The sequence below is a fragment of the Trachypithecus francoisi genome, unplaced genomic scaffold (genome assembly GCF_009764315.1).
Source record: "Trachypithecus francoisi isolate TF-2019V2 unplaced genomic scaffold, Tfra_2.0 Contig01436, whole genome shotgun sequence".
Lineage (NCBI taxonomy): Eukaryota > Metazoa > Chordata > Mammalia > Primates > Cercopithecidae > Trachypithecus > Trachypithecus francoisi.
The window spans coordinates 464,351-480,233 of record NW_022681430.1 but is presented as its reverse complement, the minus strand read 5'-3'; the positions used below and the strand labels follow the sequence as shown (position 1 = coordinate 480,233).

Here is a 15,883-nt window from a genome sequence, read left to right as displayed (position 1 = left end):
GCTGTTCTTTGATAGGGTGAATTTCCATTCTGCTCTACTCCTATATATACCAGTGCTGTTCAACAGAAATAAACGTGAGCCACATAAATAATTTAACATTTTCTAGTAACTACATTAAAAAAAGAAACAGTTCAAATTAATTTGAACACACTTCACCTAATCCATCCAAAAATTCAATATTTACATTTATATTATAATCAATATAAAAGTAGATATTTTACTTTTATTTGTACTAAGTCTCTAAAATGTGGTATGCTTTTTCCCCTTAGAGTACATCTCAATTCAGACATTTCAAGCTCTTAGCTACCATATTGGATAGTGCAGATTATAACTACCTTTGGAAAACTCTACATTATTAAAACTAATTAATTATATGTCTAAGATTCTGAGGTACCAGAGATGGGTTATGTGGTAAAAATGATGTATTTGAATGTAGGCCAGGAACAATTTAAGATAACACACAGAAAAGGAGAATTGGACAGAGGTAACTAGGAAATCCATTTCACATCTTTATACATGACCTAATTTAAACTAAGCTGGTGAGGTTGACATAAACAGTGATTTGGGATGCTGGGGACGATGAGGTCCAATTTAAGTCTAGCATAGAACACCTGGACTTTTTCTAATGCACTGAACTCACTTTCTACCTGTTAAGGATTTCAACTGTCCCTGTTTTACATCAGGAAATAATGGAGTTAAGGTGGCAATGAGTCCAAAATCCTTGAATTTGTTTGTCTCACAAAAGTAAATATCAGATTAATAAAAATTCTCAAAAAGCCTTCTCATATACTATATAATTTTCTTACTTATCCTGTCATTTCTACTCTCCTATAACCCTATAATTCAGTAGCTATCATTTCTCACCTGGGTTACTTTACAGTTTCCTAACTGGTATCCTTGATACCATCCATCCTACACAGTCCCCATGTGTCACTTAATGACAAGGATATATTTTGAGAAATGCCTTGTTAGGTGAGTCCATCATTGTGTCAACACCAGAGTATGTTTACACAAACCTAGATGGTACAGTCTACCAAACACCTAGGCTACATGGTATAGCCTATTCCTCCTAGGCTACAAACCTGAACAACATGTTACTGTACTGAATACTGCAGGCAACTATAATACAATGGCAAGTATATCTGTAACTAAATATGTCTAAATATAGTATAAAAGATAAGAAATGGTATATCTGTATAGCACATTTACCATGAATGGAGCTTGCAGGGCTGGAAGCTGCTCTGAGTTAGTCAGTGAGTAAGTGATGAGTGAATGTGAAGGTCTAGGATATTACAGTACATCACTGTAGACTCTACATAAACACTGTACACTTACAGTATATTATAGTACATCATTGTAGACTCTACATAAACACTGTACACTTACAGTATATTATAGTACACCATTGTAGACTCTACATAAACACTGTACACCTCTTAGCTATGCAAATTTATTTTAAAAATGTATTTCTTCAATAATTAGCTTACTGTAACCTTTTTACATTACAAACTTTTAGTTATAAAAACATTTTGACTTTTGTAATAACAACTTAAACATTATATAGAGCTATACAAAAGTATTTTCTTTATGTTTTATTTTATAAGCTTTTCTCTACTCAAAAAAATTTTTTTACAACTTTTCTGTTAAAAACTAAGATATAGACACACATATTAGCTAGGCCTACATAGGCTTAGGATCATCAATATTACTGTCTTCCACCTCCACATCTTGTCCCACTGGAAGGTCTTTAGGGGCAAAATAACATACATGGAGTTGCCATCTCCTATAATAATGCCTTCTTCTGGAACACCTGCCTGAGGCTCTTTTACAGTTAACTTTTTTTTTTAAATTGCTGAGTATACTCAACAAAATTAAATCACAATAAAAAGTACAGTAAATATATAAACCAGTAACAAAGTTGGTTATTATCAAGTATTATGTAGTGTACATAATTTTATATGCTACACCTTTATATGACTGGCAGTGCACTAGGTTTGTTAACCCAGCATCACCACAAAAACTTGAGTAATGCCTTGTGCTATGAAGTTAGGACTGCTACAAAGTTAGTAGGTGGCAGGAATTTTTCAGCTCCATTATAATCTTATGAGACCACCCTTATGTATGTTGTCCATTTTGAAATGGAGTTACGTGGACCATGATTGCATACTATGTACTCTTATCACAGTGTTCCCTTCCTCAAAAAATCTTCAATATTCCACACTGCCTACACATACTAATATCAAGCTCCTTAACCTGGTATTTAAAGCTTTTTATAAAGAAATCCCCACCTACCTTTTTAACCCTTTCTCCACTGGAAAGACTCCAAAAAATAGGGCCTTGACTTGATCTGCCAAGTCACTGTGTTCATTATCCTCTTAACACTCTCTGTTCCCTTCCACCATACCTTTATCTGGCTCTTTGTGTATTTTATCTCCCAAGAGAATGCAAGTTTCCAGAGAATAGGCACTTTGTATTCCATTCTCCAAAGAAATTTAGGCTCAGTACTACACACAAAAAGACACTCAGTAAATAGTAGTTAAATTAAATCATGGGATGTTCTTAAATATATAAATTCAGCTTGACAGAATTTGATGATATGAACAGATTAATTCAGTTCAGATTCAGAATAGTTACAACATTAGGAAGAGTCAGAAAAGTTAACAGTCTTACCAATACAAACATCAATCTTTCCTTTAATTGCAGCTTCATGGAGAGGAGTATAATTCCAATTATCTCGAGCATTGGGGTCTGCACCATGTCGCAAAAGGAGATTGACTACTTCAGCATGACCAAAAGAGCATGCATTATGAAGAGGAATAAGGCCCCCATCATCACGTGCTTGGACATTTGCACCATTCTGAAGCAAATATTCAACTACGTCTTTCCGCCCAAAACCTAGATGAAAACAAATTGTCCACACGTAAGTTCAACAAGGAAAAGATATCAAATTAAAATAAGTACCATCCATGCTAAAATGTTTCAGTTGAAAAATAATAACAGACTCAACAATTCAAGAACTAATTAATGGAAAGGTGATCAGAAATATATCAATAACTAACCTTAATGATAAAGCCAGAGTGACTCTCCACTAAGTAGTAGTGGTACCTAAGTAGTGCCTTGGGTGGTACTACTAGTACTAACCTCAAAGAAAGAACACAACATAAGTGACTGAAAGCTCAAAGTTCAAATGTTTTTCACTCTACAATAGAGTTCTGTGTATTTAGTATGTATGCATTTTCAGATGTTCAAAGTATAAAACTTAAATACGTAAATCACAACCTTATGATACAGTGACAAAACTCTTGCTAGAATTCCTTTCCCACATCTATCTCATAGAATGTTTCTGCTAAACTGGGGGGACTACGAGAAGCAACAAAAAAAGATCCACTTACAGCTAATATTTGTCTCTGTAGTGAGACAGAGAGATAACCCCAGGCAAAAGTATAAAATCCAGTGTCTTCAAAGGAGTCCCTACTTTGTCATTTGCACAACACATATATAACTTCTTTCCATGTAGGAGGCCTCCTTTAGGTACCAACATTCCACAGTTCTGCTCAAGTGCCCCCAAATAAAACAAAAAAAAGTCTGATAATTTATTTATACTGGTTTACAGATCTAGTACCAATGAGTTTCAATCTCTTATCACTCCTATATATTAGTACTTAAAATCTTTTTACACCTAGTTGTGAAATGACAAGGCTTTCAGGTATACGTTAAAGCAGATGGAGAGAGGTCTATAATGTGTTTGGGTAGACAGAAAGGAACTGCTCACTCTTCTGAAATTTCTCCATTCTATTCTTAAAGCCACCAAGTCTGACCGCAGTTCTTCCAAGATGACCAGCAATGAGAACAGTTAAGAAAGTAATGGTACAACCTTTCTAAGGTTGATGCCTGGGGTTGGCCTGGTTGCACCTGATGGAAGAGCTAGAGATAGTTAAAAAGATTAACTATTTTTGTTTTAACATTGCTGGGCTCTGTGGTCACAAAGATGAGTATCTTTGTATCTTTGATTCTTCCCCCTCTCAAAGAGCTCATAATTTAAGATATGAAGATTTTAAATTTCAATACAATATAATTGCTACTATATATAAAGTGCTACTAGAGCTCAAAGAAGGGAACTCCTAAACTAGGGGAAAGCAGAGAACGGAAAAGACTTGCCTAAGGCAATTCCAGTGATGACATCTAAGCTGAAAGTTTCCAGAAAAACAAGGGATCATTAGGAAAATGAGAAGAGGAGGGAGAGGTGAGGGAAAGGAGATGAGCAAAAAAGAAACAATGTACACAGACATGGAGGTATGAAAGAATAAATGCTTGGGCTGGTCACAGTGGCTCATGCCAGTAATCCCAGCACTTTGGGAGGCCTAGGTGGGCAGATCACGAGGTCAGGAGTTCAAGACCAGCCTGGTCAGCATGGTGAAACTCAGTCTCTACTAAAAATACAAAAAATTAGCCAGGTGTGGTGGCACGTGCCTATAATTCCAGCTACACGGGAAGCTGAGGAATGAGAATTGCTTGAACTCGGCAGGTGTAGGTTGCAGTGAGCCGAGATCACGCCACTGCCCTCCAGCCTGGGTAACAGAGTGAGACTCCATCTCAGAAAAAAAGAAAAAAAAGAAGAAGAAAGAAAGAAAAGAAAAGAAAAGAAAAGAAAAAAAAGAACAAATGCTCCATAACAGCCAGGACACAGAATGCCAAAGCGGGCAGACACTAGATCAGGAGAATGTCAGGCTGGCCGGGCGAAATCCAGCACTTTGGGAGGCGAGGCGGGTGGATCATGAGGTCAGGAGATCGAGACCATCCTGGCTAACATGGTGAAACTGTCTCTACTAAAAAAAAAAAAAAAAAAAAAATTAGCTGGGTGTTGTGGCAGGCGCCTGTAGTCCCAGCTACTCGGGAGCCTGAGGCAGGAGAATGGCGTGAACCCGGGAGATGGACCTTGCAGTACACCGAGATTGGGCCACTGCACTCCAGCTCGGGAGACAGAGTGAGACTCTGTTTCAAAAAACAAACAAACAAACAAAAAACAAAAAACAAAACAACAACAAAAAGGAGTATGTCAGGCTAAGGTAGCACCTGGCCTTTGTCTCATAAATTAGTGTTTTTCAAACTGTTTTCAGATAGCAGGTTTTGTTTTGTTTTGTTTTTTGAGACAGAGTCTTGCTCTGTCACCCAGGCTGGAGTGCAATGGCACAACTCAGCTCACTGCAACCTCTGCTTCCCGGGCTTAAGCGATTCTCTTGCCTTAGTTTCCCGAGTAGCTGGGACTACAGGTGCGCACCATCACGCCTGGCTAATTCTTTTTTGTATTTTTAGTAGACATGGGGTATTGCCATGTTGGCCAGGCTGGTCTCGAACTTCTGACCTCAAGTAATCCACTGGCCTCAGCCTCCCAAAGCGCGGGGATTACAGGCATGAGCCATTGCACCGGGCCCAGACAGATTTCAATTAGATCTTATTTAAGATTATAATAAGTACAGGTCATGTTTACTGCTAAATACCCAATGCCTAGTACATAGTTGGCATTCATAGAATTGCAAATTAATTGAATAAAATAAAAACTATTCCGGTTGAATCCTCCTTCTTCCCCTCACAAAGATCCAAAAGAAAATATTCCGGCATCACTGAGCACCTCTTGGAAACAGTTTGAAAAATACTGCTACAACACATCATTAGTCACAGAATGATGTGTTTAAGGCAGTGACTATTTGTTTTTTTTTTTTTTTTTTTAAGAAAGATCACCTTGGCAATTGTGTGAATAAATGAATCAACTGCAGAGATAGGCAGTAGATAGGTCCTTAAGGTTTTAGAATGCTATGTGCCATAGTTTAGGTGACAGATGATAAGGGCTAAGATTAAGACTGATTTGGTTAGGATAGTATACTCACATGGTTCATGTGAACACGATAGGTAATAGTCACATGGCTGGTGAAGCCTTCCTCCCACCCCTATGTCCAACTTCCCAGTTTCCTTCCTTCTGGTTATCACTTTTTTTCACATACCTTGAAGTTATTTTACATACATGCAAGCAAACATCTGCTAATATATATCTTTAAAGACAGTGTTTACATCTTCCTTTCTTAAAAAAAATCTGTTATTAATAATATCCCAGAAATCAACTTCTATCAGTATTGTATATATTTTCTTAATTGGGAGAGTCAAAATGAACTAGTTCCATTCTCATACATAGTTAGGTTGTTTCCAATCTTACTACTACACACACTACTGCCAAGGTTTTTGGCCTGAGTAATGGAAGAGTGAAGTTGCCATCAACTGAAACGGGGGCAAGGCTGCAGATGAAAATAGATTTGTGGCAGAAGATGAGGAATCCAAGTTTTAGACATGTCGTATCTCACTGAGGGCTTATTGCTTCCTCTACCCGATTTCTAAATGCTGGGATTCCTCAAGACTCAGTTTTCTAACCTCTTTTTAGATAATCTTATCTGATCCCACGGCTTTAAATACTACCTAGATGCACAACCCTCAAATTTAAATCTCCAGTCTAGACTTTTCATCCAAATTCCAGAATGTTTACTTAACATATTTCCTTCCAGATATTTTAAAGGTATCTCAAACTCAACATGTTTCCAACTTCTATTTCCACTCATATTACCTTACTCCAACCACTACCACCTCCAGCATAAGTTCCTGCAATAATCTCCCCTAAATAGGTCTCTCATTTCCACTTCTGTCTCTAGTGACCTTTTAAAATAATCATATCACAGCCCTGTTTAAAATAATTCCTTGGTTTCCCACTGATGCTCTTAGAATACAATTCAAACACTCTACTATGGCCTTAAAAGCTCCCTCATGAACTGGCCCTCACTTTCTCTAATTTCACTTCACATGATTCTTCCCTTTCCCAACTATAATATAGCTTTCTTTCAGTTTGTCAAGTATGCCATTGACTTGGTACACGCTGCCCTTCTGCTTGGAATGCTCTTCCCTTGCACAAAGCATCCTACTTCTACTCACTACCTAGTTTGTTTAAATATCACCACCTTAAGAAGGCTATCCCCGATCATCCTATCTAAAATAGTCCCTTCTGCCCATCCACATTTTTTCCTATCTTCACACCATTTAGTTGGTCTATCTCCCACCTCCTTCACTAGAATGCAAGCTCCATACCAGCAGGGATTTTTGTCTTTGCTGTTCATAGCAGTATTTCTTGGCAGTTATTAAAATTTGTAATTACTCTTTACTTATTTTCTAGACTCTTTTTTTTTTTTTTTTGAGACGGAATCTCGCTCTGTCCCCCAGGCTGGAGTGCAGTGGCGCGATCGCGGCTCACTGCAAGCTTCGCCTCCCAGGTTCACGCCATTCTCCTGCCTCAGCTGTCGGAGTAGCTGGGGCTACAGGCACCCGCCACCATGCCCAGCTAATTTTTTTGTATTTTTACTAGGGACAGGGTTTCACCGTGTTAGCCAGGATGGTCTCGATCTCCTGACCTTGTGATCCGCCCACCTCGGCCTCCCCAAGTGCTGGGATTACAGGCACGAGCCACCGCGCCCAGCATTTTCTAGACTCTTAGTTCCATGAAGGACAAGAGCCATGTGCATCTTAATTCATCACTACTTCCCCAGCATCCTTCAGAGTACAAGGTATAGAGCAATTTGTTGATATTTGCTGAATCAATGTATCACGGTATCACGGTATATGAAAAAGAGACTGATAAGTAAAACTAAGAAAGAATGGCACTGCAGAAGCCAAGTAGTAAAATTTCAAAGAGGTGAAGGTCAGCTCTTGCTGTCATTAGCCCTGACTTCAGTCTTCCTTCCTGATCACTTCCTGGGCATTGCTGATCACACTGTCCTCCCCAAGTAGGCTATTCATAGTTGCCCTAATCTATGGTTCTGCTATCCCAACCACTTAGCACCCACCTGCAGGAAATGCTTTTAGAAAAAGGCTTCTTAATTTGGAGAGTAAAAGAAAAAGAATCAAAATAAAGAAAAAGTTGTAAAGCTAACTCTATAAAGTTATTTGATTTACCCAAGCATTTTAGAATAAGGATTACTATTCTTCAGCAGTAATAAGCATATCTGAAGTAATCAAAATGGTGACTCACAGGCTAACTAGCCCAGAAAGGAGAGTTAGGTGTGTATAGAAATAGCTGGAGTAAAACATCTAGCTGTTAGAAGAGACAGTGTCAAGTGGGAAGATATCTGTCTCAAAGGTTTGGTGATCTAAAAGGTCAAGTAGTAGCTTTCTGTCAAAATAAGGCTGGAAAGAGAAGAGGGTTGGGTGAAATCAGAGTTAAAGAGAAAGACATTACTGAAACTAAGTTTTAGCTGAGGCAATCGATATAGGTAGAATGGGTAAAGTGATTATACCCACATAGTTACCAACATTCCAAGACACAGATTACTTCTGTGTCAATGTTTGTATCAACATGATTTCCTAGTCATTAAGATGTCTGAAACCAGTCTGGTAACTGATAGTAGAGGTCAGTATGATTTTACACTCATAAGGTAAGGACTACAATATGTGAGTGAATGTAATCTGCTATGCTGAGACAGTAGATGAAGAGTCTGAGATTTTGAAAGTTTGAAGCCACATCTTGGGCACTTAAAGTAAATTATTTGGAGGCAGTCAATAGGTAGCTATGTAAAAAAAAACAAAAAAGGCTGTTTGGAGTCTAGCGAAATCTTTAGATTTAAGATACTTCCTGGCTGGGCACTGAGGCTCACACTGTAATCCCAGCACTTTGGGAGGCAGATGTGGGTGGATCACCTGAGGTCAGGAGTTCGAGACCATCGTGGTCAACATGGTGAAACCCAATTTCTACTAAAAATATAAAAGTTAGCCAGGCATGGTGGTACATGCCTGTAATCCCAGCTACTCGGGAGGCTGAAGCAGGAGGCAAGAGAATTGCTTGAACCTGGGAGGTGGAGGTTGAAGTGAGCCAAGATCGCACCACTGCACTCCAGCCTGGGCGACAAGAGTGAAACTCTGTGCCTCACCCCCGACCCCCAAAAAAATCATACCTCCCAAACTGAGGAGTAATCCTTGATAAAATCCCTATTGTTATGGTCTCAAGAATAGTTCAAAGTACTTCTGTTAAGCATCAATTTCTGGAAGAAAAAATGTTTTGCAGGGTATATTCTGATCACATTCTCACTGGCCAGGTAGAATATAAATAGGCATATCCTCAGAGTCAATGTCAATCTCCATATTCTAAGGATCTCTTTATGAGGAACCAGAAGCCTAAATAAAGTTGGTAGTCATGGCTGCTCAGGACATACTGTAGTTTATTTTGTAATTATGGAACAGCACTCAACTTCAAACACTGTTCTACTTGTGAAAATCCTGACGAAACCATACAGAGAGTATGAATCTACTACATAGTGCTTACAGTGAAGCAAAGCAGGCCTATCTGTAAAGTGTATTTGTTGACCACATTAACCATGTGTCAGTTAATGGCAGGTATTGTGTCCTAATCATTTCAGTTTACTCAGGGACAAGGTCAGTGTCTGGCATATAGTAGGACTTGACAGACATTTGTTTAATGCATGTATAATACTCTGCTGGAATAGGAAAGGACCCTCACAAAGAATATGGTGTTAATGATTTGTGAAAACAGAGAAAGTAGCTTCTTGTCAAATGTATTACTTATCTAGATGCCATCAGTTTCAGCAGCTCCGGGTACTGCTTGCCAACCATGACTATTGTTAATAGTATCATATTTTGCTGCTATACTGGAAACATGCTTTCATCTGAATGGCTTCCCAAAAGCTGTGAGGCAGTCAAGTCCCTACAGAGAAACCAACTTAGACTCTTAGGAAGTTTAACTAAGTGCTATTCCCCTCCTGTCTTTTATAGTCCAAAGGTGGGATTAATCACTGATAATACCATTGGTACCATATGAGATGGCGATGTCTTGCAATATCTAAAGGTAGGCTATCACATAGGGTTTTGTCCAAAGGCAAAGTTCTGGAAAAATGTCAACAAATGCCACAAAACAAAGCTCCTGTGGTCTGGGAGACTGGAAGGTATAATCAAACAGCCTTCAGCTTTCAAGCAACAGTCAGTCAGGACTCTCAGTGACAGATTTTTTCTGAGGAATGTCATTTTAAACCTCTCATTCACTATTCTGTGTTACAAGGTTTCCCTCTGTTGCCCAGCCTAGAGCACAATGGTGCAATCTCTGCTCACTGCAGCCTTGGCTCAAGTAATCCTCCAACCTTAGCCTCCCAAGTAGCTAGTACTACAGGCCTGCGCCACCATGCCTGGCTAAGTTTTCTATTGTTTTTTTGTAGAGATGAAGTTTCGCCATGTTGCCCAGGCTGCTCTTGAACTCTTAAGCTCAAGTGATACTCCTGTCTTTGCCTCCCAAAGTGTTAGGCCTGTGCCACCCTGTCCGGCTCATTTTTCTATTTTTTTGTAGAGATGAGGTTTCACCATGTTGCCCAGGCTGGTCTTGAACTCTTGAGCTCAGGTGATACTCCTGCCTTTGCCTCCCAGAGTGCTGGGATTATAGCCTGTGGCACCGTGCCTGGGCCTCATTTACTATTAACTTCAGTTTGCTAAGATCCAGAAAAGTATTTCCCAAATGTATTTCTTAAGAATGAAGAATACAAGGGAGAGGACTTTGCCCATCTCAACTTGGGATAGATAGACTGTCTGGCCAGATTAGTAGAAACTTGGAAAATAATGCCATGGCCTCTACAGTGATGAAATTTTGACCATCTGAATGGGGGAATACTGAAAGGAGTACTCCAAACTCTTGTTATTGAAGTCATCTGTCTACCTCTAAATCCAGCAAGAGCTGAGGGCAAAGGTATGGCTCAAAATCTTGATAATACACTGGGAGTTTTGACAAGTCAAGAAAGATGATTAATTCCTAAATAGATTGATCTTTATTTGATACTAGGGGTTTCCTGCTGATGTATGATTTAAACATCTTCCACAGCAAAAACCAATCCTTAAAACAACAATCTATAATTGTAGTTCCAGGTGAAGAGTGTTGGATAAATTTTGTGCATCTCTTACAACTATGATATTGGCCTACAGCCAAAGAAGGAAATGTTACTGAGAGGTTACTGGAGGTCTCCAATAGTTATCATTTTGGGAAAAGATATGAATGGCAATCACAAAAGCTAGTATATCTTTGGTAGCTGAGCAATCAAAGCCTTCAAATTGGAGGAATCATCCCATTTTCTTATACCAACGAGATTATAACTTGTTGGCTGAACTAGGCTGAAATCCTCTCTACAACATCTCTGAAAAATGCCAATCCAGCCACTGCTTGGATACATCCAGCCAGTTCCATGGCTGAATATTGTTAAAGGTTGTCTGACCCCTTGTAACCTTCCACCTACTGGCCTTAGTTTTGACTCTCAAAGCCACACAAGTAATATCCACTCACTCTTTGCGATTCTTCCACATATGTGAAGATGGTAACATGGTATAGTCTTCTTTCATCTCTAGAATAAGCAACACTAATTTTCCTATGCTTGTGCAATACATTCCAGACGCTCTGATTCCACTTTTCTCCTTTGAATAAAAAAATCCCATCTTACATTTGATTCACACAATTGAATATAATAATCCAAGTCCAGTCTAACTGGTCCAATGTATATGGCTCAGTAGCATACTCATACTAATAGTAACATACTATAAATATAAAACAAGTGTTACCTTGTTTAGCTAGGATTCTACAATGGAAGCTTCTACCTCTACTCCAAGAGTTCTAAGATTGTAAGGAATGCCACATATTTCTTTCATTTCTATGATGGCATCAAGATGACTTTCTCCCCAAGTTTGTGTCACCTCTTCTTTACTTTTTAGAAATAAGCTCAGAGAAGCAGAGTCTTCTTTACTGAAATCTGTTGTTTTCTAGAGCATTAACTGTCAAGAATTTCAGATACTTTTGCTTTTAGTAAAATTAGAGCAACAGCCACCCTACCACCAACATGCCTCTACAAGTTCTGTTATGTGTTGGAAAAAAATCATTCCTGGCCAGGCACGGCGGCTCTCGCCTGTGATCCCAGTACTTTAGGGAGGCCAAGGCAAGCGGATCACGAGGTCAAGAGTTTGAGACCAGCCTGACCAACATGGTGAAACGCTGTCTCTACTAAAAATACAAAAATTAGCCGGCCGTGGTGGTGCATACCTGTAATCCCAGCTACTCAGGAGGCTGAGACAGAAGAATCGCTTGAACCCGGGAGATGGAGGTTGCAGTGAGCTGAGATCGTGCCATTGCACCCCAGCTTGGGAGACAGAGCTAGACTCTGTCTCAAAAAAAAAAAAATAAAAATTATTCCTATCTTGTGTATATCTGTGTATGGTTGGGGGCAGTGGCAGGCGGACTGAAAAGGAAACAATTTTCAGAGTCATTTTTCTCCTAAGAAATTACTTCTTAAATAATATTTATCTAGAAGAAAAGTATGCAGTCTAGTTCAATAATAAAAAAATCACCTAGTAGAAGGAAAATTCCTGTTTATGCTGACTGTCTTCTTCTTTAATAGAATTTAACTGTCTTGGTGCTGGCAACTGATTATTCTTTTAATTGAACTAACTTTTGGGGATGAAATTAAACCAAATGTTTTCTAAACTGATTTTCATTTTCTGTGGTCTGCACGCACCTCTCAGTGCCAATACTACTTGGGAATCAAAACAAAAAGACAAAAACATGCCGCCTCTAATAAAATCTCCAAACTTTAACTGGCTATAAAAAATTTTAAAATAATTATGTCCCCCATCATCTCCAACAGCTAACTCTATGACTGATGTACAAACACGAGAAACTGCTTGGTCAGGCAGTTACATAATACCACCACCTGTGTTGAACTTCCAACAGTATGCTTGCAGGCACATTAACATGACTGATAACTCACTACCTACAACAGATTATAAAGTGTATCCTCCATATATTAAGTGAAAAGGTAGTTAGATGCACTTAAAGAGCTTCTCTCTGATGAACCTAAAATTCAGATTAAATTTACAAAGCCAGTTTTTAAAAAAGTTTCTTATATGATTGAAGTGTAGGACTTCAAAAGCTCTGGTTGAATGAAGAACCCCCACCTCATAATTTTTATTATTCCTTTTCATACCTCTACCTCTTAATCTTATAACCTATACCTGATAATTTGGCTAAGTTGCGAGGGGTGGGTTGGTTTCCAAAATATTAAGTTTTCCAAACTTGAACAAACAAAATGAAACCTATGTAAAAAAATGCTTTGAAATGTTGGGACAGAACTGAAGGCGGGAAGGTAGAGAAGGAACAAGGTCAGTGAGGATCTAATACCATAATCTTATACCTCTAAATATTACTATTTTCAGATATGAACTCACTAATACACCAAATTCTTACAAGGTAGCAACTAAGATCTTTCTTGGTTATTTTTATCCCACAGATCAACCGAACAGAATCTAAGTAACCCTACCCTTTGGCTTATGTATCAGTTGATCGTGACAGTTTGCCAAACCAGTTGTTTAAAAGTTGACTACATGGTCAAACAGGACAATCTAAATTAGCTCAAGAACGGCAGCACTTACCACCAAAATTTCAGGAAAAAAGGCTAACTAGGTGTGATTTGACAAGTATTCTTCCTTCTCTTTCCATTGCCCACAAACTGTTTTTAATTCTCCCACCTAGATTCTCCAAACTTTCTTCTTTTTAAAAGACTCCCCAGTGGAAATCCAACAAAGGTGCAATTGGTCAAAAAAGCATACCTCCTGGTAGTATTTACATTTAAAACCCAGAACAGGTTAAAGCGAACAAATCTCCAATTGGTAGAAAGTGTAAAAGTAGTATCTGTGAAACAGGAAATCTTTCTCACTGCTCCTTTTCTCTTCATCAACCTAGCTCCAAAAGAACAGGAGTACTTTAACAGTACTCCCTGATTTTTAAAAAAATTGTTTTAAACATTCATGAAATACACAAAACAAAAACCCAGGATTGTCAGAGGTAAGAAGAGGTACTCCCATTTTCAATTATGCATGACTCACCTGAAGTTAGAAAAAGTCATAATCTTTCCTACAAGTGAAAAGCATGCATGTTTTTTGGAAATAAGCTGAATATCCCATCTAAGGCTCTTTTAAATTCTTCGACTAAATTTAACATGCTTATATCATGAAGTGAACCTAATATGTATTAATGTAATTCAAACGATCTAAATTTCAGAATGAAGCAAGGTTAATCCCAACTTAAATTCTAGATTCAAGCTCAAGTACTTGCACCAGCTTTTCTCTTACACTACTACTTTCCACCTCGTGTGTGTGTGTGTATTTGTGTGTGTGTGTGCGTCTAAGGCTTCCCGCACCCAGCCTAAGTCAGATTTCAGTTCTCCCAAACTTGCCTATTTCCAGTTCTAGTCACTCCAGAGGCTTGGTAATGATTGGCTATTCTGATAAACCAACTAATTCTAATGTGTCAAGGTCCTATTAAGTTACTCCTCCTAAATTACTTCCTTGTATTTTACAAAGTCTTTCAAGACCTTAACCCAAATGGAACTCGCAAGAACGAAAAATTTTGGAGGTAACTGACCTTTTAAATCATAAGGTCTATCAACTACGTCCCCTACTCTTTCTTGTGTGTAGAGGCCTTCTAGGGTAACAAGACCGGAAGTTGGTACAGGTATTGTTGATACTGTAAAACAAAACAAAGCCAAAACGCCAAACCACCCCTCACACTCGGCAAAAAAAACAAAACAAAAACTTCCAGTGAGTGTGGCACGCTCACCCCATCCCTAATCTCCTCAGTCCCCACTGGAAGAGAGCGAGATCACCAGGACCAGAGCCCTGGAGAAAGGTCAGGGGGCGGAGGAGCACTGGTTTCAGGCCTGTGGGCCCCGGGTGCGCAGGTGGAGGGTCTGGAGCGAGGCGAGGGAACGCTGGCCCCGGTTACCTGCGGCGAAGTGCAGCGGGGTGGATTTCCTGCCCGCCGTGTCGCGGCTGTTCACCTTCTCAGGCGTCACCAGCCTCTTGACTCGCTCCACGTCCCCGTTGCGGCACGCCTCAAATAGCTCTCGGGCGGCCGGCTCCATGGCCTCGGCCGCTGGGCTCGCGGAGGCCGCTCCCCCGCCGGCGCAGCGGCGACCGACATGATCCTGGCCGCCGCCACAGCCAGCAGCAGCGCCAACAACGGCAGCAGGAGCCCCGGCCCCGCAAGCAGGAGGGCGAGGCCCCCCGGAGAAGACGCGCTCAGGGCCCGGGCCGCTCGGCTCCCTGCTGTCACCGGATCCTCCTCAGTCCCATGGCCGCGCCACCGCGCGCCCCTCGCTTGGCTCCCTGGCCCCCGGCTGCCCCGCGGCGGCGGAGGCAGCGCGAATCCGCCGTCCGAGACCTGAGGCGACGCGGCGGCGGAAGCTGGCAAGGCCCCTCCTGCCGGCTCCGCCAAGCCCTGGGAGCGCACGTGACGTCGTTCTGCGCGTGCGCAGTGGCCGGGCACCGGCCGGGCAGATTTCGGCTAGCGGGGCGCGGAGAAGGGTTTGTGGGAAATGTGAGGCGAGAGGCTTCGGCGCCGGGAGAAGGGGCTTCGTCCCACCGCCATCTTTGCGGTGGGTTTTGCTGAAGCCAAACGATTCTGCGTATTGTCTTTTTTGTTGTTTTTTTTAAGCCCTGAGCTTTTCAAGCTGAACTTCGTGGCTAGCATTACACTGAAAAAGAGCCCTTGAAAGTTTTGCTCCGATCTTGCATATTCTTTTGGAAGTCTTAGTGTGGAAATTGTCCATATTTTCAGCCTCCACATCCCTTTCTCCTGGGAGATTTCTTTTCCATTTTTTTTTTTTTAACTGTGTTTCTTTTCTTTCCTCCGCAACTGCTTTGTTGTTGCTGTTTCTTGTAAACCACTTATCAAAAGTGAGGTAGTTGCCGTTTAATTAGAAGTTTGGATGAACTGCCCCAAAATAAAGGAAATCAGAACAGTCATGAAAGTTGACTCCAG

The 15,883-nt window shown here is 40.3% G+C and overlaps 1 protein-coding gene across 1 annotated transcript in view; it reads right to left on the bottom strand.

Moving 5' to 3' along the window:
- The window catches only part of TNKS2 (tankyrase 2), a 67,680-nt gene extending 52,263 nt beyond the window's left edge, over window positions 1-15,417 (bottom strand). Inside the window, exons 1-2 of the mRNA XM_033224232.1 lie at window positions 14,846-15,417; window positions 2,671-2,895 (exon numbers count right to left, since the gene is read on the bottom strand). Of these exons, the coding sequence (XP_033080123.1) occupies window positions 2,671-2,895; window positions 14,846-14,984 (364 nt within the window). The 5' untranslated portion in view covers window positions 14,985-15,417. The remainder of the gene's footprint in view (window positions 1-2,670; window positions 2,896-14,845) is intronic.
- Between the last annotated feature and the right edge of the window lie 466 nt (window positions 15,418-15,883).